This window comes from Cebus imitator, unplaced genomic scaffold, assembly GCF_001604975.1.
Source record: "Cebus imitator isolate Cc_AM_T3 unplaced genomic scaffold, Cebus_imitator-1.0 Scaffold19, whole genome shotgun sequence".
NCBI lineage: Eukaryota > Metazoa > Chordata > Mammalia > Primates > Cebidae > Cebus > Cebus imitator.
In genome coordinates this window covers 1417089-1441414 of record NW_016107334.1, presented here as the reverse complement: position 1 = coordinate 1441414, position 24326 = coordinate 1417089, and the positions used below count along the sequence as shown (strand labels likewise).

Below are 24326 nucleotides of genomic sequence, written 5' to 3'. Positions count from 1 at the left end.
AAAAAAAAAAAAAAAAAAAAAAAAAAAAAAAAAAAAAAAAAAAAAAAAAAAAAAAAAAAAAAAATTGGTTTTTGCTCTCCCAGCTCTTCAGAAAAAAGGAAAAGACAAAATATTACTTGGGATTTTGATACCTTTTATGGTTTATCTCCCCTTTTGGGCTGTGGGCTTCATGAAGGCAGTGGTTATATATGATTCCCAAGTAACCACAGTTCCCAGAACGATCTTAAGTATAGAACGTTCCCAACAAATATCCATTGGAAAATGCACCCTATGTGTGTTGAAGGAATGGTGGAATTGGCATCAAAGGGATCTTCGACATTAGCTCTATGGCTAGCAATTCTAAGCGTTTTATAGTCCATCCCAAATGTTCTTTTCTTTTTCTAAATTGCACTGAATCAACAGAGTAGACAGGCTCATTTTCTTCACTTTAAGGAAAGGCTTTATTATTTTTTAGCTAGGGGCCCACCCAAAGTGACCTCTGGCTCTCACAGGAGACCCAGGAGCTCCCAGTTTGAAGCCCATAGCACATTTCCCAGAATACTTGGCACCCTCGCCCGCCTCCTCTGGCAACCAACCAGACAGTCCTGGGAGTTCGATGCCAAGGGAAGGATTCGGAACATCTGTTTTCTACTCAGGGCTTCTGCTGGGCCGTTCTTATGTCCAGTTAAGAGTTGGCCTGGGACCTCGCCATGCAAACACCCTGCAGGCTCCGGTCGCCGAGATGGGGTGGAAGGCTGGGCAGAAGAGAGGCCGCAAAGGCCCGAGGGCTGAGCTGCTCCGCGCTGGGGAGGGGCCAGGTGCCAGAGGGCGGGAGACCTCGGGGTGGGCACCAGGTTGCTCCGCGGGGGGGCGGGGAAGGCCAGGGGATTCACGACTGCAGATGCCACTCTGGGGGAACCCTCCACTCCTAACAGGCGGTTCCCGGGAGCGGAAGCTCGGGAATTGGGTTTAGCACTTGTCAGCGCTTGGAACTGTGCATCCACGGCTGCGAGTCCGTTGAGGTCTTCTTGCTAGGGACTACGTTTCCCAGAAGGCTCGGCGGTACCTGACAGCTCTTTCAGCCTATGGACAGGGAAGAGTTCTAGTCATGGAAACTGAACAGCCAATAGCAAGAGGACAGGGGCGGTATGTTCCGGCTGCCGACTGTGGAAGCCGGAGTCCCACCTGTGTCCCCGCAGCCCTGTCACGAATCCTGGTCGAGTTCTGGGAGGGACGGCCTCGGGACGGCGGGCCGGGTGCGGCTCGGCGGTAGAGGCCTCACTTCCTTCTCCATCCCTGGCTGGGTCCTGGGGCGGTGAGTGATCCCGGGAGGGAGACTGCGGCGGCCGCGGCGCGCTGCTGAGGGGCGTGGACGGGGCTCGCCCGCCACCCGGACGTTTTCTCGGCGGGGTTCCAGCCCTGTCCTTTGGGAGCCTCCGGGTCTTTCTGGGGTGCGGGAGAGGTAGCCGCGGTTTCATTCCCGTCGTCGGGTTAAGTCACTCTCCATTGGCTTTCTGGCTTCTCGACGGTGGTCCGGGTTTCAGCTGACCTTTGTGACCCTCTAACCGCAGCACCCGGGTTCGGGCCTCAGCGCCGAGAAAAAGGGGGTCGGCCCCGCGCGTGCAGTCACGTTCCTGTTAATAAACCCGGGGAATGCCCTGCAGTTTCTCACAGTGGCGCTTAGTCACAGCCCCTCAGCGCTGGGGGCCTTTGGTGTCACCTGTGCATGGGGAAGGGGGCGGGCTTGGAAACAGGGCTGCTATGACCGTGGCTCAGAAGTCTTCCCTCCTCTGTGGCGCTGCTCCCGCAAGTGACCTTGCGGCTGTGTTTGGTCATAAATATAGAAATAAACATTATACTCAAAACTATTTTGTTTTGTTTTTGAGATGGAGTCTCGCTCTGTCGCCCAGGCTGGAGTGCAGTGGCCCGATCTCGGCTCTCTGCAACCTCTGCCTCCAAGGTTCAAGGGATTCTCCTGCTCTCAGCCTCCTGAGTAGCTGGGACTACAGGCATGTGCCACCACACCCGGCTAATTTTTGTGTTTTTAATAGAGACCGGATTTCGGTTGATCTCGAACTCTTGACCTCATGATCCGCCTGCCTCGGCCTCCCAAAGTGCCGGGATTACGGGCGTAAGCCATTGCGCCCGGCCGTTACTCAAAACTCATTACAATTTCTACTTTTGAATTACATTATTGTTGTTAAAGTTTTAAACCAGAGAGATGGTTTTTAGATCCTTAAAAACTCAATACTTTATAAATGACCTGACCAATAATAATGTCTGTAAATACATAAATATTTCCCCCAAAAGTGTGTGTGTGTGTGGTGCTTCGTTTGTGGTAAATAGGTGCTTTGTTGGTGGTGGGACAAAAGATGTGAAAGAGTAAAACTTCGCCCCATTCTTTTCCTTCCTCCTCTGAAATGCAATATGCTTTGTAGCAGGTGGTCATGCTGGCTGTTTTTTTGTTTTGTTTTGTTTTGTTTTGTTTTATGGAGACAAGGGTTTCACTCTGTTACTAGGCTCACTGCAGCCTGGCTTGAACTCCTGGGCTCAAGTGATCCTCCCACCTCAGCCTCCTGAGTAGCTGGGACCACAATTGCATGCCACCACACCTGGCTGATTTTTAAAAGTTCTTTGTAAAGAAAAGGGTCTCATTATGTTGCTGAGGCTGGTGTATTAGAAACTTTTTAAAGGAAAAAAACATTATCTTAATTTCTTTGTGACTCCTATGCCTAGCAGCTTATTGATTGCTGAATAAATGACTGATCCATCCAGTAATCGACTCTGATAATCCTCCAAAAAATAATTTTTTTGTGATACTGCTGTCAGTTTATTAATATATGAATGGTTGGTTTCAGCTTCTAAGCGTTGTGTTTTGTGCTTATCCCCATTGACTTTCAATTATTTTTATAACCTATCCATGTCTATTTTTTTTTAATTCTATATCTTTTTCAGTCTTATTTCTGACTCCATTAAAATCTTAAAATAGAACGGCATCCAACACAGTTTCCTTTGGAGTTCTGCATAATCTGTCCCTTGAGGTTGTCCCCAAATCTGCAAGCCAAGAAGTCAGCTATTCTCATAACTAATATGAGCATAGTTAAGTCCACGACTTCCTAGCTTGCTGAAGAAAATGTAGCTGGAGAGAATCAAAAGCTTTCCAGAAATCAAATTATTCCTGCCAATTCTCTCCTTTGTATACCTTGTTCATTGTGGACAATTGGTTCCTCAAAAAGTTAATGTATCTAAAAGACTGGGTTCTGTCTATGTGTTTGGGAGGCCTAGGTCTCTCTTAGTAATGGGAAAGTCGGCTAGGAGAAGACGTATGTAAAAACAGACAGAAAAGCAACCCTCTGTGGTTGACAGAATTTACCTCAGGACGATTCTGGTCAGGGGTGGGGTGTTGTTTATGTACACTGATGACCATTTTTTGGCTTTCAGACAATGGTGAGAATAGGGAGCTACTGATGCATATTGAGCTCTCTTGCTTTAGGAACTGATGACCCTCAATGATGTGGCTGGGGACTTCTGGGAAGAGTGGGTTACCTGGACACTGCTTAGAGAACCCTCTTCAGGGATGCCACCCAGCACAGTTAGAAGAATGGGCCCTCAAAGGGTAAGAATGCTACTCTCCTTTATTTTATGTATTTATTGTGTTTTTTGAGATGGGGTCTGGCTCTGTCATCCAGGCAGTGGTGAAATCTCAATTCATTGCAACCTATGCTTCTCGGTCTCAAGAGATTCTCCCACCTCAACCTCCTGAATAGCGGGGATCACGGGCATGTGCCATCATGCCCACCTAATGTTTTATATTTTTAGTGGAGACAGAACTTTGCTATGTTGGCCAGGCTGGTCTCAAACTTCTAAGCTCAAGTAATCAACTTGCCTCAGCCTTCCAAAAGTGCTGGGATTACAGGTGCCACCACGCTTGGCCACTACTCTCCTTTAATTTGAGACGTAGATATTTTGAGAGGGCCCAGGTCTGAGTGGTCTCTGGTATGTTGGTGTCTTAGAGCTCCAGACCTCTGTAAGATTAATTGTTGCTTCCTTGGCAGAAAAAGAATGACTTCTTTATGCATTTTATGGTTTGCAGACATCTTAGCTATTTATTGTCTTTTTAATATCTCATCTAAACTTTTTGATATATGTATTACTATCCTCCTTTTCCAGTCTGGGTTGGACTCTCACCTCTGCCACTTAACTTCTGAGGTCTTTGTGGAAAAGGAGGTAATTTTTTTCTTTCACTTAAAAACAAACAAACACCTCCAATTCTCTTTCTCAAATACCATGGCTACCCTTCCTCCTGCTTTACTTCTTTTGTATGTTTGTGTGTGTGTGTGTATGTGTGTGTGTAAGTCTTGCTCTGTCGCCCAGGCTGGAGTGTCATGGCATGATCTGAGCTCACTGCAACCTCCGCCTCCTGGGTTCAAGCAATTCCTGGATAATTTTTTGTATTTTTAGTAGAGATGGGGTTTTGCTATGTTGGCCAGGCTAGTCTTGAACTCCTGACCTCAAGTGATCCACCCACCTTGGCCTCCCAAAGTACTGAGATTACAGGCATGAGCGACTATGCCTGGCCCTAACATTTTGTGTTCTTAGTAGAATCGAGGTTTCACCATGTTGGCCAGGGTGGTCTCAAACTCTTGACTTCAGGTGATCCGCTGGCCTTGGCCTCCCCAAGTGCTGGGATTAGAGGCGTGAGCCACTGTGCCTGGCCTACTTCATTTATTTTACAAGTCATGTACACTTATTAAAGAAAAAGACAAGCAAAATGAAAACAAACGCCATCCCTAATCCTACCATTGAAGAGTTACTATCCTACCAGCATTTTTCTTTCTTTTTTTTTTGAGGCAGAGTTACGCTCCTGTTACCTACCAGCATTTTTCTAAGCATTTATACAATTTTAAAACAAGCACATAAGAATAATATTAGGATTATACTGTACAGTCAGCTGTAAATGCTACTTTCTTCCATGTTGTATTGTGAGTATATTTTGAAAATAATAAATTCTTTACATCACTTAAAATAACCACCTAGTATTTTGTTTTATGGAGTACAATATTATTTTGTTGATGAAGTCAAACATTAGATTGAACCATATATCTGACCATTTTTTACATAAATAGCAATTGCCTGTAGTCCCAGCTACTTGGGAGGCTGAGGCAGAAGGATCCCTTGGGCCCAGGAGTTTGCGGCTGGAGTGAGTTATATAATTATTGCTTTGTTGTGAGACATTTAGGTCATTTCTAAATTTTTACCATGGTTGTGATAAACATATTTTAGCTCATTTTTTAAAAAGTATTTTTAATTGAAATGTAATTTTATCATTTCCTTAGAATTCTCAGAATTATAATTGGTGGGTCAAAGAATAGATACATTTCTAAGGTATTTAATATTTTGCAAAATACCTTCCAAGAAGATTGAATCAGTTGATTTATCCCCATTAGCATTATATGAAAGTATCTTTCACAGTGGGTATTATAATTTAAGAGTCTGGGGCTGGCTGTGGTGGCTCACGCCTGTAATCCCAGCACTTTGGGAGGCTGAAGCAGGAGGACCACTTGAGCTCTGGAGTTCAAAGACCAGCCTGGGCAACATAATGAGACCCTGTCTCTACAAAAAATTACATTAGCCAGGTGTAGGGGCTTGTGCCTGTGGTCCCTGCTGCTTGGGAGCCTGAAGTGAGAGGATCGCTTGAGCCAGGAGCTTGAGGATGCAATGAACTGTGATTGTACCAGTACTCTCCAGGCTGGATGACAGAGCAAGAGCCTGTCTCACAAACAAACAAATATACACACAAAACACAGAAAAAGAGCCTGGGAAAAATGGCAAATAGCAATGATAGTTAATGTTTATTGAAGTCTTTTTTTTTTTTATTTTGTTTTTGGAGACGGAGCCTCACTCTGTCGCCCAGACTGGAGTGCAGTGGCGCAATCTTGGCTCACTGCAACCTCCATCTCCCAGTTTCAAGCAATTCTCCTGCCTCAGCCTCCAGAGTAGCTGGGATTGCAGGTGCGCACCACCGCACCTGGCTAATTTTTGCATTTTTAGTAGAGACAGGGTTTCTCCATGTTGGCCAGTCTGTTCTTGATCTCCTGGCCTCAAGTGATCCACCTGCCTTGGCTTCCCAAACTGCTGGGATTACAGCTGTGAGCTACTGCACCTGGCCAATGGATCTTATTCTTATCCCTATTTTATTGATGAAGACATTGAAACACTGAGGTTAAGTAACTTTCTTGAGGCCACACAGCTTGTAAGAGGCAGGATTATGACTCAAACCCAGGCAGTGTGACTCTTGAGTTTGCACTCATTACCTCTACACTACATTACCTCAGTATATCATTGCTGTAACTTGAATTTCTTTTATTATAGAGAGGTTAAACATTTTTCATATATTTACAGACTACTTAACAAGTGTTTGTATTTTTCTCATGGCTTTTTTGACTGATACCATTCTGGGAAAATTTTAAAGCCCAACTTTATAGTTAACGTCCTTCATTCTTTCTAAGGATGAGGTCGTGGCAGCTCTGTTCCTGATAAAATCCTCTCTGTATTTAGCTTTAGACTTATACATTCAGAAATAGTTATTGTATTTACTTCAAAGTTTCTGTCACCTGAGTCTGTTTTGTTTTTTTTAAATAAAAGGAAAGGGGCTTTTTTTTTTTCAGCTTTTGGGGAAATCACCCTGTTTTATCACTTTACCATGGCTGCACATTTAATGAGACCAAATACACATTAGAGTTCCCGGGGTGTTCTCCCCTACCTAGGCAGGGAGTAGGGCTTGGATTTTGGTCAGGCCTCCTGTGACTGGCTCAGACTCACATCCTGTGTTTACATTCCTGTGTAGAATTTCTAGACCTAGTGTAGTCTCCCAGCTGGAGCAGAAAGAAGAGGCATGGGTTCTACCACTCCAAAACTCTGAGGCGAGGAGGATCCTGAGGGAAAGCCACACAGGTGAGATGAGAGTGCTCCCAGTGGAAGGAAAGCTAGCATTTCAGCCTTGTTGAGATGAAGAATTTGGAATGCTGCCCTAGACTTTTCTTCTTACTAGCAGACATTTAAATTGGACTCAGTGGTCAGTAGTTGACTAAATAAAGTCTTCTTTTTTTTTTTTTTTTTTTTTTTGAGATGGAGTTTCGCTCTTGTTACCCAGGCTGGAGTGCAATAGCGCTATCTCGGCTCACCGCAACCTCCGCCTCCTGGGTTCAGGCAATTCTCCTGCCTCAGCCTCCTGAGTCGCTGGGATTACAGGCACGTGCCACCATGCCCAGCTAATTTCTTGTAGTTTTAGTAGAGACAGGGTTTCACCATGTTGACCAGGATGGTCTCGATCTCTCGACCTTGTGATGCACCCGCCTCGGCCTCCCAAAGTGCTAGGATTACAGGCGTGAGCCACCGCGCCCGGCCTAAGTCTTCATTTTTATTAAGCATTTCACTTTTGTCTAACCTATAACTTATTTATGTATGTATGTATGTATGTATTTATTTATTTATTTGAGACAGAGTCTCCTTCTGCCTCCCAGGCTGGAGTACAGTGACACGATCTTGGCTCACTGCAACCTCCGCCTCTAGGGTTTAAGCGATTCTCCTGCCTCCCGCTCCTGAGTAGCTGGGACTATAGGCATCTGCCACCATGACCAGCTAATTTTTGCATTTTTAGTAGAGATGGGGTTTCACCACATTGGCCAAGCTGACCTCAAATTCCTGACCTTAAATGATCCGCCTGCATCAGCCTTCCAAAGTGCTGGAATTACAGGCGTGAGCCACCACACCTGGCCTAAACCTAAAATATCTTCAAAAGAAAGTGCCCAATATTGACAATATGTGGTCTCTTCTTGAAGGATATCAAGATTCATCTGGCTATCTTAAAATCAAAAAAGTTTAGGAATTCACGTGTCCTGAAAGCTCAATGAACTTCAATAAACTTTTCACAAAACAAAAAGCAGAGCGGTTGAATTAAGTGCAGTCTGCTGCAGAAACAGCAATTTTAGTCTTTCTCACTGCTTTCTGATATTCCTTCCTGATAACTGATAACTTCATTCTCTGTTAATTACATTAATTTTTCAGGCTTTGAGCATCAGGTGGCAAAGCTCAATCAGGACATTTCTGAAACAGCAGAACAATATGGAACATCCTCAGAAAGGACCAATAAAGATCTCTCATAGTCTTGGTTGGGGAGGAAACTGGGAGAGAGGCCTAGAATTAGAAGAGCAACATGGAACCCTTCCAGGAGAGGGCCAGCTGGAGCCCTTTTCACAGGAGAGGGATTTAAACAAGCTCCTGGATGGATATGTAGGACAGAAGCCCATGTGTGGAGAATGCGGGAAAAGCTTTAACCAGAGTTCCTATCTCATAAGACACCTAAGAACCCATACTGGCGAGAGGCCCTATAAATGCACAGAGTGTGGGAAAGGCTTCAAACAGAGCTCAGACCTTGTCACCCATCGCAGAACACATACAGGAGAGAAGCCTTACCAATGCAAGGGGTGTGAGAAAAAGTTCAGCGACAGCTCAACACTCATCAAACATCAGAGAACCCACACAGGGGAGAGACCCTACCAGTGCGCAGAGTGTGGGAAGACTTTTGGGAGGAGGCCACATCTCGTAATGCACCAACGAATCCACACAGGTGAGAAGCCCTACACATGCCTGGAATGTCACAAAAGCTTCAGTCGAAGTTCAAATTTTATCACCCACCAGAGGACCCACACAGGCGTGAAGCCATACAGCTGTAATGACTGTGGGGAGAGTTTTAGCCAGAGCTCAGATTTGATTAAGCACCAACGAACCCACACGGGAGAACGGCCCTTCCAATGCCCGGAGTGCAGGAAGGGCTTCAGAGATAGTTCTCATTTTGTAGCTCACATGAGTACTCATTCAGGAGAAAGGCCTTTCAGTTGTCCCGACTGCCATAAAAGCTTCAGTCAGAGCTCACATTTGGTCACGCATCAGAGAACACACACAGGTGAGAGACCTTTTAAGTGTGAAAACTGTGGAAAAGGATTTGCTGACAGCTCTGCCCTCATTAAGCATCAACGAATCCACACAGGAGAAAGACCCTACAAATGTGGAGAGTGTGGGAAGAGCTTCAATCAGAGCTCCCACTTTATCACCCATCAGCGAATTCACTTAGGAGACAGGCCCTACCCATGTCCTGAGTGTGGCAAGACCTTCAATCAGCGTTCCCATTTCCTCACACACCAGAGAACGCACACAGGAGAAAAACCTTTCCACTGTAGTAAATGTGACAAGAGCTTCCGTCAGAAAGCACATCTTTTATGCCATCAAAACACCCATTTGATTTAGGACATAGTCTTCAGTGGTTCTGCTGCTCCCTTGCAAATTTTCACTGCTTCTGTCTTTGAGCACCCCACATAGAGAAAACCTGGTCATCAGCCGCTCACTTTGGGCCCTGATCTATTCTCCCTCTTTCTTTTCTATGTTATAACAGAGAGGATAAACTTAGAGTCCAAATAACGGTCTGAATACAACAGGCATTCCTGACTCTTAGTGAAATGTGAGTTTAATAGTTGATGCCAGCCAGGCGTGGTGGCTCATGCCTGTAATCCCAGCACTTTTGGGAGGTCAAGGCAGGTAGATCACTTGAGGTCAGGAGTTCGAGATCAGCCTGATCAACATGGCAAAACCCCATCTCTACTAAAAATACAAAAATTAGCCAGATGTGGTGGCCCATGCCTGTAGTCTCAGCTACTCGGGAGGCTGAAGCAGGAGAATTGCTTGAACCCAGGAGGTGTAGGTTGCAGTGAGCCCAGGACTGCACCATTGCAATCCAGCCTGGGCAACAGGGCAAGACTCCATCTCAACAACAACAAAAAAAGTTGATGCCTAGTTACTAAATGAGAAATGAGAGCAATGTGGCCTGAAGCTCACATGTAAACCACCTAGTACAGTGCCTGGCACAACGTAGATGCTCAGTAAATAAATAAATAGTCACATCATTATTCATGATTAATATTTGAGGTCTTAGATAAAGCCTTTAATGCAGTACCGGCCCTTAAAAGACACTCAATACAAGACTGGAGGCTTTTATCAGTCTTATTACTCAATTAGGAATTTATTAGTGTAGCTCCCACACCCTAAGTTCAGAACTTAAAGAAATTAGATTGGAACTAGAAGGTTTAGGGTTGGAAAACATGAATTGAATAAAATGTTAATGCACTCCCAGTTCAGTGCTGTGCAGGCATTAGTCACCAGATGTCTCACTGCCATGAAAAGGCAGAACTATCGTAGAGAATGTCTGCAGTCTTGTGACTAGGAGGCTGAAAGAATTACAGAGGCTCTTTGAACAGCAGTGTATGAGGTACTTTCACAGGAGGTTTGCTGTCATCTGACACAGAAAATACCCTACGATGAACAATCCAGAGGGACCTGGTAGAGGACTGTAGAATTGTGGAAGCAAATTGCTGAGAATGTCAAATTATATTACAGGGATCCTCCCTGGCATTTAGCTGAAGGAAGCACCTCTTATTTTCTTTTTTCTTTTTTTTTTGTTTTTTGTTTTTTACATGGACTCTCGCTCTGTTGCCAGGCTGGAGTGCAGTGGCGTGATCTCGGCTCACTGCAACTTCTGACTCCCTGGTTCAAGTGAATCTCCTGCCTCAGCTTCCCGAGTAGCTGTGATTACAGGCACGCGCCACCACACCCAGCTAACTTTTTGTATTTTTAGTAGAGACAGGGTTTTGGCTTGTTGGCAGGATGGTCTCAATCTCCTGACCTCATAATCTGCTCACCTCGGCCTCCCAAAGTACTGGGATTATAGCCATGAGCCACCGCCCCCCACCAACAATCCTTGTTTTCTAATTTCCTGGGTCATTGGCCATTTAGTTTTAGGTTAATATAATTCTCTGATCCTTTTAGGGCCATCCAGTTTATGTACTAGTACATTCCTACATTCAATTGAAATAAATTGAGGGAAGGCAGTGTGTTGGAAAGAACACTGACTTCACTGAGAAGGTAAAGCATTTGAGTCCTGGCCCTGAGACTTCATTTGGCCAGACTTACCTTCTCTCAGCCTCGAGTCACTACCTTACCTACCTCACAAGGTTGTTGTGAGGATCTAAAACACACAAGCACTTTGTTGGTAAACTATAAATGTAATGTCTCTAAAGTTTAATGTTACACTTCTGTTGCTAATGTCTTTTTTCTAAGAAAATTTTGGCTAATATTTCTTAAGGTATTCCATTTCTCTCATGGTGAGAGACTTTTTTTTTTAACTGTTGAAAAATTAAGGTTAAAAACGCCAAATGACATGACTCATCATGGGCCACGTAGTTGACAGAAGAGCCAGACTTAGCTGCAAGTCATTAGATTTCCAGCCCGCAGTCCTCCTCTGCAACAACAGACCAGCTCTGGGATTGTGACAGTGCCTGTGAGCCACTACAGGACCAGAGGACCCATATGATCTCCATTAAACCAGTCTGAATTTGGAAATGGTGGAGTGTGTCGTCTAAGTTCTAGGGAGCTTTGCAAGATCCTGTGCTGGCGTCCTTGATCCTGGGGGAATGGGAGTGGCTGAGTAAGTGCAGGTGCAAGGGATTAAGGAGGGACCAGGGTGGCTATCACTGTTTAGAGAGCAAAGTGGTGGGTTGAAGGTTTTTTCTTTTATTCTCTTCCGTTATATGGAATGCATCTGAGTATTGTGGCTCATGGAGGATAGCACTCAGCTGATAACCCTATCTCCATTTCTGAAAGCATCATTGGATAATGGACCAGAATTTTTTTTTTAGTTAATCCAGTGCAGTGGTTCTCAAACTGAGAGGCCAGAACGGTAGCATCAGCATCATCTAGGAACTTGTTAGAAATGCAGATTCAGCCAGGCCCAGTGGCACTTGCCTGTAATCCCAACACCCTGGGAGGCTAAGGCATTTGGATCACCTGAGGTCAGGAGTTCATTCGAGACCATCCTGGCCAGTAGGGTGAAATCCTGTCTCTACTAAAAATACAAAAATTACCCAGGTGTGGTGGCATGTGCCTGTAATCCCAGCTACTCGGGTGGCTGAGGCAGGAGAATATCTTGAACCCAGGAGGTGGAGGCTGCAGTGAGTCGAGGTCACACCTGGTCTCGAACTCCTGACCTCAGGTAATCCACCCACCTCAGCCTCCCAAAGTGCTGGGATTACAGGCGTGAGCCACTGATCCCAGCTACCTATCACTTTGTTATTCATGTTCAGCTATCATAAGATGTGAGCTCTTTTTGTTTGTTTTGAGACAAAGTCTTGCTCTATTGCCCAGACTGGAGTGCAGTGGCATGATCCTAGTTCACTGTAACCTCCACCTCCCAGGTTCAAGCAATTCTCCTGCCTCAGCCTCCCTAGTAGCTGGGATTACAGGCACATACCACCATACCTGGCTAATTTTGTATGTTTAGTCGAGATGGGGTTTCATCGTGTTGACCAGGTGGGTCCTGAACTCCTGACCTGAGGTGATCCACCTGCTTCAGCTTCTCAAAGTGCTGGGATTAAAGGCAAGAGCCACCATGCCTGGCCACCTATCACGTTGATTTTCATGTTGTTGAGCTATGGTAAAATGTGAACTCTGGAAGCGTAATGTGTGATTTGCTTTGTGGCCCCACCAGTCCCCTCTCTCCTCCCTGTCTTCCTGCCCATCCTCCCCAAGCCATGAGCAGGGAATATTTCAATGCTATTGCTGAGAGTGGAGGTAACCCTTTCCATAGTTTTCTTTTGTTTCTACCTCATGAATAGAGATTTGCTCTTGAATGTGCTCCACACATCCGTTCTTTCTCACTCCAAAATTGAGGTCATCACCAAACCCCATTAATTTTACCTCCCAGATTCCTCTTGAACCTGTCTTGTCACACCTGTCCATCTTCCCTGCCACTTTTCAGTCCCAAACAACCAGACTCCAAACTGATCTTCCTAATACTATTTTTGCTCTGAAAAAACTCAAAGAAACCAGAGTGATCTTTTAAAATCCTAAATCGGGCCGGGCTCACACCTGTAATCTCAGCACTTTGGGAGGCTGAGGCAGGCAGATCACCTGAGGTTGGGAGTTTGAGACCAGCCTGACCAACACAGAGAAACCCTGTCTCTACTAAAAATACAAAATTAGCTGGGTGTGGTGTCGCATACCTGTAATTCCAGCTACTCAGGAAGCTGAAACAGGAGAATCGCTTAAACCCGGGAGACGGAGGTTGCAGTGAGCCGAGATCGTGCCATTGCACTCCAGCCTGGGCAACAACAGGGAAACTACATCTCAAATAAATAAATAAGTGAAAGTAAAATCCTAAATTGAATCACATTACTTCTCAGCAGCTTTCCATTGCTTTTAGAATGAACACCCAAATCCTTACCCAGCCCTAAGAGACCCTTGTGGTTTTGTCCCCTCAGCCTCCAGCCTCTTCTGATGTCCCCTTCCCTCTCCCTTGCCTCACTCAGCACTCTTGAGTTCTCTGCTCCTTGGTCATGCCAAGGTTGTGCGCTCTTGATAGCCTTGGTACTAACTATTCCCTCGGCCCAGAATGTTCATCAACCAGACCTTTGCATTGCCTCATATTTGTCAACCAGGTTTCAGCCTAAACTCATCCTCAGGAAGACTTTCCTAACTATCCCATCTAAATTAGTCACCCTCCATCACATTATCCTTACACCTCCATCAGAGTCCTTACACCTGTCCGATAATTTATTAATTGATTTGTTTTTGGTAAATCCCACAAAAGGTGAGCCATTTTTCTTGTTTCCATTTTTTCCTTGGCACTTAAAACAGTGCCTGGCACACGGTGGGTGCTCAAGAAATGCTTACTGAATGGATTAATGAGTGCATGCCCACAGGCAAGGATCTCGTTCCACTGGAAAAGTAGCAGAGTGAGACAAAACTGGACAAGGGGGCAAAGGTCACACCAAGGAGGTTCTTAGCTGCCAAACTGGGGAGTTTGGATCTTACTCCCTGGGGAAAAGGGTGTGGCTGGTGGTTTTATAGGAGAGGAGAGGCGTGACCAGCACTCGAGAAGGTCAATTTGGCCGCTGGGTGTAGGTTATATTACAGAGAAAAAAACTGAAGGCTTTGAGACAATCCGTGATGTAAAGGGCTTAGCACAGTGCCTGGCATGTAGTGAGTCTCCAGCGATCCACTGTTATCAACAAGCACCTGGGAAGGCACCACAACAAAAAAAATCTCTAACCTTTCACCTCGAAATAATTCTTCTTAGACCCTATCATCACATTACTTCTCCACCCCTTTTGTCAAACTTCCACTCACAGGTAGGTATTCTCAGGGCTATCATGCTTAGGCCCTTTTAAATAGGACTACCTACCCTAGCATGCTTCTTCAACTGGACGCTGAAAGGTCTTTAGGGCTGAGCGTGATGGCTCACACCTGTAATCCCAGCACTTTGGGAGGCCAAAGCCAGAGGATTGCTTGAGCCCAGTAGTTCAAGACCAGCCTGGGCAACATAGGCAGACCCTGTCTCTACAAAAAATAATTTTAACAAATTAGCCAGGCATGGTGATGTGTGCCTGTAGTCCCAAGGACTTGGAAGGCTGAAGTGGGAGGATTGCGGATTGCCTGACCCTTGGGTGACACTCCAGATTGGGTGACAGAGCTAGACCCTGTCTCTTAAAAAAAAAAAAAAAGTCCAGGTGCAGTGGCTTACGCCTGTAATCTCAGCACTTTGGGAGGCCAAGGCGGGCTGGTCACCTAAGTTGGGAGTTCGAGATGCCTGGCCAATATGGTGAAACCGCGCCTCTACTAAAAACACAAAATAAGCCAGGCGTGGTGGCACATGCCTGTAATCCCAGCTACTTGGGAGGCTGAGGTAGGAGAATCACTTGAACCTGGGAGGTGGAATGAGCCAAGATCGTACCATTGCACTCCAACGTGGGCAACTAGAGCAAAACTCCATCTCAAAAAAAAAAAGACTGAATTTCCACATCTGAAGGCCTCTTGTTAGTCTTCCTCTAATTCAACAGCTCTTTACTGTTTGATGCCATTTACATATGTTTATTTATTTATTACTTTTTAGAGATGGGGTCTTGCTGTATTGCTGAGGCTGGAGTACAATGGTGCAATCATGGCCCACTGCAGCCTCAACCTCCCAGACTCAAGCCATCCTCCTGTCTCAGCCTCCTGAGTAGCAGGTAGGACTACAAGTACAAGCTGCCATGCCCAGCCTTTTAAAATTTTTGGTTGAGGTTGGGCATGGTGGCTCATGCCTGTAATCCCAGCACTTTGGGAGGCCAAGACGGGTAGATCACCTGAGGTCAGAAGTTCCAGCCCAGCCTGGCCAACATGGTGAAACCTCATCTCTACTAAAAATACACAAATAAGCGGGAGTGGTGGTGAGCACCTGTAATCCCAGCTACTCAGGAGGCTGAGACAGGAGAATCCCTTGAACCTGGAAGACAGAAGTTGCAGTGAGCCAAGATTGCGCCATTGCACTCCAGCCTGGGTGACAAGAGCGAGACTCCATTTCAAAAAAAATAATAATTTTGGTAGAGACAGGGTCCCCTTATGGTGCCCAGGCTCCCAGGCTGATCTTGAACTCCTGACCTCAAGCAGTCCTTCCACCTTGGCCTCCCAAAGCATTGGCATTACAGGTGTGAGCCACTGCACCAGGCCCATATGACTTTTTTAAAAAATTCTTTTTTCCACTGGTGATTGTGAGGTTGTGAGATGATTCTCCTACATTTCTGGCTGCGTCTCTTCCCATACCTTCCCTGGCTCCTCTGTTTTTCTGTTTTTCTTTGTTTGTTTGTTTGTTTTGAGACAAAGTCTTGCTCTGTTGCCCAGGCTGGAGTGCAGTGGCACAATCTGAGCTCACCAGTTCACTGCAACCTCTGCCTGCCAGGTTCAAGGGATTCTGGTTCCTCAGTCTCCAGCATAGCTGGGACTACAGGCCCAGCTAATTTTTGGTAGAGATGGGGTTTTTGCCGTGTTGGCCAGGCCAGTCTTGAACTCCTGCCTCAGGTGATCTGCCTGCCTCAGCCTCCCAAAGTGCTGAGTTTCTAGGTGTGAGCCACCACACCCAGCCTGGCTCCTCTTCTTCCACTCAGATATGCCTGCCCCCATTAGCACTCTGGTTGAGGTCATCTTTCTTCTTTCTTTTTAGTTCTGCACATTAAGCTTATAACTTCAACCATCATTTCTCAGTGCATGGGTCTGGCTTGCAGACCTCTCTCCTGAATTTCAGACCTGCAAGTCTAGTTACTTAGAGGAGACTGCCCCAGGATGACCTCCCTGCTGCTTCCCAAACCCAGGCTCTCCAAATTACAGTCAGTAACTTCCCCTGAAGCATTCCCCCTGGCATTTCTCTTTCTGCCTTCAACTCCCCATTCTCCTACATAGCCCTGCCAAAAGCCTCCTGGTCAGCTTGGGTTTCTTTTTTTTTTTTTTTTTTTTGAGTCGGAGTTTCGCTCTTGTGACCCAGGCTGGAGTGCAATGGCGCGATCTCGGCTCACCGCAACCTCCGCCTTCTGGGTTCAGGCAATTCTCCTGCCTCAACCTCCTGAGTAGCTGGGATTACAGGCACGCGCCACCATGCCCAGCTAATTTTTTGTATTTTTAGTAGAGACGGGGTTTCACCATGTTGACCAGGATGGTCTCGATCTCTTGACCTCGTGATCCACCCGCCTCGGCCTCCCAAAGTGCTGGGATTACAGGCTTGAGCCACCGCGCCCGGCTTTTTTTTTTTTTTTTAATATTTTGCTGGTGCCTAGTCATGTAGTCACGTCCTCTACACTTTCTCTTCTTTTAAAAAAATTATAAAAGCACCACGTGCTTGCTGTGAAATTTTCCAGAATATACAGAAGTGCTCAAAGCGGAAAAGCTGAGTAGCTGGGATTATAGGCGCATGCCACCACACTTGGCTAATTTTTATATTTTTAGTAGAGACAGTGTTTCACCATGTTGGCCAGGCTCATCTCGAACTCCTGACCTCAGGTTATCTCCCTATTTCCCTCAGAGTCAAAGCCCAAGTCGTGATGATCCCTGGCAATGTCCCTGTCACTTTGCTGTGGTAGCCATCATTCCCATCTCCCATTGTCATCTCCTGGCTTCACTCCAGCTTCCAGAGTCTCCGTGATGTTCCCTGATCCCCCGCAGCATACTCTGCCCCCAGGGCCTTTACAACTGCTGTTCCCACTGTTGGAAATCTCTCCCCAGGAGTCCCCAGGACTCATCCCTCACTTCTATCACATTCACAGAGAAGGCTTCCCCGATTACCTTATCCACCACCACCACCGCAACCCTGCTCATGCTAGTGCGCCTTACACCCACACCTGCTTTTCCTTTCCTTTCTTTTCCATTCCTTTCTTTTCCTTTCCTTTCTTTTCCTTTCCTTTCCTTTCTCCTTTCCTTTCCTTTTTTTTCTTGAGACAGAGTCTTTCTGTGTTCCCCAGGCTGGAGTGCAGTTGTGCAATCTCGGCTCACGCAACCTCCGCCTCTCAAGTTCAAGCAATACTCCCACCTCAGCCTCCTGAGGAGCTAGGATTAAAGGCAGGTGCCACCATTTTTGTACTTTTAGTAAAAATGGGGTTTCACCATATTGGCCAGGCTGATCTCGAACTCCTAATCTCAAGCGATCCACTCACCTTGGCCTCCCAAGGTGCTGAGATTTCAGGCGTGAGCTACTGCACCTGGCTGCACCTACTTTAGAATTTATTCTTCACAGCGCTTTCCACCTGATGTGCTGTCTGTATTACTGGTTTGTTTGTGGATTGCCTGTCTCTCTCCCCCTCTATTAGAGTGAGGGATCCATTCAGATAGCAGAAACTTTGTTTCGATCACTGCTGTTTCCCCAAAGACTAGAACCCTGATGGGAATATGATAAGCAGGCAGTAGTTCTTAATGGAATGAATTAATGTAAGAATGAATGAATGTGTCATCTGAGTCTAGATTACAGAGGAAAAAAAAAAAAAAGAATGAATGAATGGCCGGGTGCAGTGGCTCATGCCTATAGTTCCAGCACTTGGGGAGGCCGAGGCGGGCAGATTGCTTGAAGTCAGGAGTTCAAGAACAGCCTGGCCAACATGGTGAAACTCCATCTCTACTAAAAATACAAAAATTAGCCAGGCATGGTGGCACACCTGTAATCCCAGCTACATGGGAGGCTGAGGCAGGAGAATCGATTGAACCCAGGAGGCAGAGGTTGGAGTGAGTCGAGATCATGCCACTGCACTCCAGCATGGATGAAAGAGCGAGACTCTGTCTCAAAAATAAATAAAAATAATTTTAAAAAGGAATGCATGAAAGACAAGAAGGCCTAGACAGAAGGAATAAGTGATAGTAATCAATAGTACACAAGGGAAATCATAGTGAATGAGAATTGATTTGTAAATTTTGAGATAGCTAGAAGACAAGGATTGTCATGTGCTCAATAAAAAAAGATAAATATTTGAGGGGATGACTATCTCAGCTACCCTGATATGATCATTACATACTGTCTATATCAGGGGTCCCCACACTCCCTGGCCATGAATCAGTACCAGTCTGAGGCCGGTTAGGAACTGGACAGGCAGCACAGCAGGCGAGCAGCGGGCAGGCATGTGAGGCCTCATCTGTGTTTACAGCCGCTCCTTATTGTTTGCATCACCACTTAAGCTCCACCTCTAGATCAGTGGCGTGTTACATCCTCATAGGAGTGCAAACCCTACTGTAAAGAGCACATGTGAGGGATCTCAGCTGCATGCTTCTTCTTCTTCTTCTTTTTGAGATGCAGTCTCACTCTTTGCCAGGCTAGAGTACAGTGGCGCATGCTTGGCCCACTGCCACCTCTGCTTTTCGGGTTCAAGCCATTCTCCTGTTTCAGTCTCCTGAGTAGCTGGGATTACAGACACATACCACCACACATGGCTAATTTTTGTATTTTTTTAGTACAGACAGGGTTTCACCATGTTGGCCAGGCTGGTATCAAACTCCTGACCTCGTGATCCACTCACTTTGGCCTCCCAAAGTGCTGGGATTACAGGTATGAGCCACCATGCCCTGCAGCTGCACGCTTCTTATAAAAGTCTAATGCCTGATGATCTATCACAGTCTCCCTTGCTCCCAGAGGGAACATCTAGTTTCAGCAAAACTAGCTGAGGCTCTCACTGATTCTACATTATGGTGAGTTGTGTAAGTATTTCATCATATTTTACAATGTAATACCAATAGAAGCAGGCCAGGCACAATGGCTCATGCCTATCATCCCAGCACTTTGGGAGGGTGAGGCAGGCAGATAACCTGAGGTCAGGGGTTTGAGACCAGCCTGGCCAACATGGTGAAATGCCATCTCTACTAAAAATACAAAATATCAGCCAGGTATGGTGGCAGGCACCTGTAATCCCAGCTACTTGGGAGGCTGAGGCAGGAGAATTGCTTGAACCCAGCAGACAGAGGTTGCAGTGAGCCAAGATCACGCCATTCCACTCCAGCCTGGGTGACAAGAGCAAAGCTCCATCTCAATTAATAATAATAATAATGATAGAAGTAAAGTGCACAATAACTGTAATGTGCTTGAATCATCCTGAAAGCACCCCCCTGCCCCCAGGTCCATGGAAAAGTTGTCTTCTACAAAACCGATCCCTGGTGCCAAAGAGGTTGGGAACCACTGCTCTACATGTCTCAAAATATCACCTATGCCCCTCAGAGAGGTACAACTATTACATATCAATAAAAACTAAAAGAAATCAATTAAAATTTAAAGTAAAAATAAGTAGGACTGCAAAGTTCCCACTGGATCATGGAATAGGGAAATGAATGGTGTCCTCATTAAAGGTGGTCTCAGTGGAGAAAGGGAACAGAAGTTGGATTCAAATGGATACAGAGAGCGAGTAGGAGACAGAGTAGCTTGGGAAGCACTGGTAACTCCTCCAGGAAGCATGCTGGGAAGGGGAGAAGTGAGGCTGGTAAGGATGCAGGGGATGCTGGCTTGGGAGTGAGTGCCTTTGAAGCTGAGCATGTGCCCAGGGGACAGACATGGGGGGCAACACCTCACCCTGTGGGGCAGATGTGCCCCAACCTGCTCCTGCCTGGGCTCCCCAGTTTCACCTTGTAGATGCAGACTCAGGACACTGTCCCTTTTGTGGCCACAGGGCATGAATCTCTCAGGGACGGGAAGCAGTAGCTGAGCCTTGCCTGGGCTGTGTACAGAAAGGCAGCTGTGGACTTGCTGGATGACCCCCTGGTAGCTTTGGACGCCCACATCAGCCAGCACGTCTTCAACCAGTTCATTGGGCCTGGTGGGCTACTCCAGGGAAGAGTAAGTGTAGGAACATGTGTCAGAGGGCACAGGGCAAAGGCAGTGGATGCCTTAGTATCCAGTCCTAACCCAAGTTTCTCTCACTGCCCCCTTCCACCTGAGTCCATTCTTTCTCTTTGTATTGGTCAGCTTTTGCTGTGATGATGCTACATAAAAAACAACCCCTCAGATTCCATCAGCTTACAACAGCAGCTGTTTCTTGCTTATGCATCTGTGGTTTAACTACTGCTACAGCTCTGTCTTGGTTGATTGGCCTGGGTCAGATGGACTCCTTGTCTTCTTGAGACAGGCTGAAGGAGTCCCCTCTGTTTTTCTGTTTGGAAATGCTATTTTCAAGAAAGATGACAGGAGCACAAGAAGGAGAGCTCTCCCCACTCTGAGTCCAGGGACAATACTCCCACCCCTACCCCCTGCTCCAGGAGGCTGGCCAAGCACATGTGTATAACTTTTCTTGTCTTACTTTCTTTCCCCTTCCCTTCATTCCTCTTTCCCTTCCCCTCCCTCGCTCTTTCTCTCTCTCCCTCTCTCCTCCCTCCCTCCCTTCCTTCCTTTCTTCTTTTTGATAGAGTCTTGCTCCATCACCTAGGATGGAATGCAATGGTGCAATTTCAGCTCACCGCAAACTCCGCCTCCCAGTCTCAAGTGATTCTCATGCCTCAGTTTCCCAAGTAGCTGTGACTACAGGTGTGTGCCACCATGCCAAGCTCATTTTAGTATTTTTAGTAGAGACAGGGCTTAGCCATGGTGACCTGGCTGGTATTGAACTCCTGGCCACAAGTGACCCACATGCCTTGGCTTCCCAAAGTGCTGGGATTACAGGCACGAGCCATGGAATGTGGCCACATGTGTGTTAACTTCTGACCCTTCCCTGCACAGACACAGATTCTCATGAGCCACACACTCCACATCCTGTCCCAGGCTGATTGGATCGTGGTACTGGCAGATGGGGCCATTGTAGAGATGGGTTCCAACCAGGAGCTTCTGCCCAAGAAGGGGGCCCTCATGAATCTCCTGGATCAAGTCAGACAGCTAGGAGATAGAGGAGAAGGAGGTACTAGGTGGGCTCTGCTGATTCTCTGTGCCTGGCTCTTGCCACCCTTGGGGAAAAAGGCTCAAAGTGTCCTACTGGCAAGAGTGGATTGCTCTGGTCACACCTTCCCTGCAGGCTTATGTCTAGAAGCAGAAAGCTCTCCAATAGGTCACCTCTCTCCAAGAAGAGCCAATAACACCATCTACGAGCCAGGGGCTAAGTGCTTCTGTAAAAAATACACTATTTCATTTGATTCTCACTGTATCCTCAGAGGCATGTGAAGTTACTGCTGTCATTTTACAGATGAGCAAAGAGAGTTAAATCACTTGCCAAGGTCACCAGATTAGAACTTGAGTGTGTACAACTCCAGAGTCTATGCTTGCAGTTGCTATGGAGACAGCACAAGAAGGTTTTGGTGCCTAGAAAGCTACAACATGTCAGCTAGAGTTTCTGATAATCCAAAGAACACAAAGTGCACTGGATACATGACAAACTTCTGGAAGTAAAGTTGCCAAGCCAAGCTTACCCACGATGACTGAAAAGTAGCAACTCATAGCACATCACATATATTAGCTCACTGAATCAACTTAATGCCCCTGTGAGGCTGATACCAGAATCATTTCCATTTCACAGGTGAGAAAACTGAGGCCCAAAAGGTAAGGAACTAGTCCCAGGTTACATGATTTATAAGTGGCAGCACTGGGATTTGCAGCCAAGCAACTTGATTCCAGAGAATGTGTTTTTTAATCGCTAGGCTTTCTACTATCCCTGCATGACAAAGCAAGGGTTCACACCCATGTCTCCCTCAATCTCAGACGTTGTCTCTTCTGAGAACATATGCTTAGCATTGGCCCACCCTGGCTAAAAATACTAAGTGTTGATTCACAATGTCCCAGTTCTGAAGCTTGAAGGTAGAACTTGGCTGTTTGTATTGGTCAGCTTTTGCTGCAATGATGCTGTGTAACGAATAGACCCCCAGCTCTCAGCAGCTTACACTAACTGTTATTTCTTGCTTACAGGCCTGTGGTTAAACTTCTACAGCTCTGCCTTCAGTTATTGGCCACATCTGGGGGATAGTGTTGGGAAGGTATTCTTTCTGGGAGAGATGGTAGCTGAGGGTTGGTGGGAGACAGAAAAGTGCATTCCAGACAGAAGGAACTGCTTGAGTAGGGCTGCTGGGAGAAACATACATAACTTTATAAAGTATTCACTGCTGTTTTTCCAATCTCAAGTTCACAGCAGGTGCTCAATTATATTCACTGATTGAAAAAATGAATGAGTGAATGAATGCCTGAATGATGTTCCTGGAAGAACTCAGAGTGGGGTGTTGAGGTTCCTGGAGAGGTGGCAGGAGCCAGAACAGGGAAAATGGATGGTCAGAGCAGTTAAGGCCACATGGCCAGTGGGTGTCAAAGTGAGGATCTGGGCCATGTTATGTGACAGGACTCTCTTGATCTTTTATCAGATTGTGAAAACAATCTGATAAAAAGAGATGACAAGGTAAAAATTTAAAGTGATATACAGAAAGAAATCAGCATGAGGCAGTTTAGTTAGGCAGGCCTAAGCCTTAGATTTTTGGATATGGACTGATTCAAGAGAAATATGAAACTACCCTTTGGCCCCAAATTCCTCAAACATATTGTTGAGAGTAATTGATTTTCACTCATTTCCCTTTAATATGGCTCCTAGTTCTTGTACTTTACTATAAATATATTTCCTGAGCCCATCAGTGATTTCTTTCTTGCCAAATTTAGAGGGCTTTTTTTTCAGTCTGCCTGTTGCCCAATCTTTCCATTATATTTTAGATGGATTATCTTATATTTCTCTCATTTTACTTTTAGTAAATAATTTTGATTATTTGTGATAATCCAGGCTAATGTGTTAGTAGAATTTTTCCTGGCTTTTAAGTACATTTTTATATGTTGTATATGTATTCTGAACAAAGTCAATTGAAGACAGACACAGGAATCATTACTACATTAATACTCAGATGTCAGTGGCTTCTGTTCCACATGCTTGCAGAGGACATTGGCGACTTCTGCAATGTTCCTCAGGTATTTCTAGGGATCCCTGGAGGTGTATCTTGTTTACTTATAAACAAGTCTTATCTTAAAGGTACTGTTACTGCTCTGTCAAATACCTACCTCCACCAGACAGCATAGACACTGCTGAACACCAGCACTAGCTCTCTAGAGTCCTTTAATTGTAAAGGCAAGGTTGATCTTTCAAAGTAAAAAGGTGGGGAAAAGATATACCAGCAAAATTAAAAGAATGTCATGTTAGTTATATTTATATCAGGTAACATTGACAACCAAAAAGCATGACTGAAGATAGATTATTACGTAATAATTAAAAATTTCACTTCACCAGCATTTAAACCTTGCTTCCTTCTATCACATTTCCATTCTAAGATGTACATTTTTTTCACATTTTAATATGTCTGAAGTCAGATGGCATCTTATTGTCAGGTAAGCAGCAAAAGTAATATGATCATCATTGCTTGAACATTGACATCAAAACTTATAGAATGGGTGTTAGAAGCATGGAAGAAAATTCTGGAGAAAATAGTGGTGCACTCTTAATAAAGGCTGAACAACAGTTGATGATACAGGAAACAGTACTGTATGAAGAAGGGTGGACATGGAGACTCTTGTCAAAAAATGATTCAAGTAAGTCAAACTGAATTCAAGGAAGGTTGAAGAATAATTTAGCCAATTCACTTTTCCCTAGTTTGATTGAGGAATAATTTACATGCAATAAAATTTACCTATTTTAAGTGCAACGTTTAGTAAGCTTTGGAATTTACACACAGTCATGTATCCATGACCATGATCAAGATATAGATCATTGCCAGAAGTTCCTCATGGCCCTTTGCAGTGAGTGCCTTCCTCCAATTCCCAGTTCCAGGCAACCATCTATCTAGTTTCAGTCACTATGGTTTTACCTTTTCCAGAATTTAGTGTTAGTGAAATAATACAGTATATAGTCTTTTGTGTTTGTCACAATCTTCCATTTGTTTGGGTAATTACCTAGGTTGCTGTGTTGTATTGTAAGCATGTCTAACTTTATGAGACAGTGTCAAATTACTTTCTGTATGGTGTG

The 24326-nt window shown here is 45.4% G+C and overlaps 2 protein-coding genes across 2 annotated transcripts; one reads left to right on the top strand and one right to left on the bottom strand.

Annotated features, from left to right (window-relative positions):
• Positions 1 to 59: 59 nt before the first annotated feature.
• LOC108295542 (serine/arginine-rich splicing factor SR45-like) lies at positions 60 to 1847 on the bottom strand. Its single transcript, XM_017517799.2, has 2 exons — positions 1165 to 1847; positions 60 to 1062 (listed from the first exon to the last, which is right to left on the bottom strand). Exons 1-2 carry the CDS (start codon positions 1455 to 1457, stop codon positions 1011 to 1013), a joined length of 345 nt encoding a protein of 114 aa, XP_017373288.1. The 5' UTR covers positions 1458 to 1847; the 3' UTR covers positions 60 to 1010.
• An 867-nt stretch (positions 1848 to 2714) lies between these two features.
• On the top strand, positions 2715 to 9464 carry ZNF774 (zinc finger protein 774). Its single transcript, XM_017517787.2, is given in 5 exon segments — positions 2715 to 2779; positions 3471 to 3595; positions 6827 to 6933; positions 8047 to 8134; positions 8136 to 9464. Coding segments are annotated over 4 exon segments (1452 nt in total). The 5' UTR covers positions 2715 to 2779; positions 3471 to 3488; the 3' UTR covers positions 9286 to 9464.
• The last annotated feature ends 14862 nt before the right edge of the window (positions 9465 to 24326 follow it).

What these genes read in the sequence shown, in the direction of transcription:
- LOC108295542 (XM_017517799.2), bottom strand. Translation starts at nt 1,457, where the DNA reads ATGAAACCGCGGCTACCTCTCCCGCACCCCAGAAAGACCCGGAGGCTC. An exon ending in ACAGGGCTGCGGGGACACAG is followed by an intron (nt 1,063 to 1,164) that starts GTGGGACTCCGG and finishes CCCTGTCCATAG; the next exon opens with GCTGAAAGAGCTGTCAGGTA.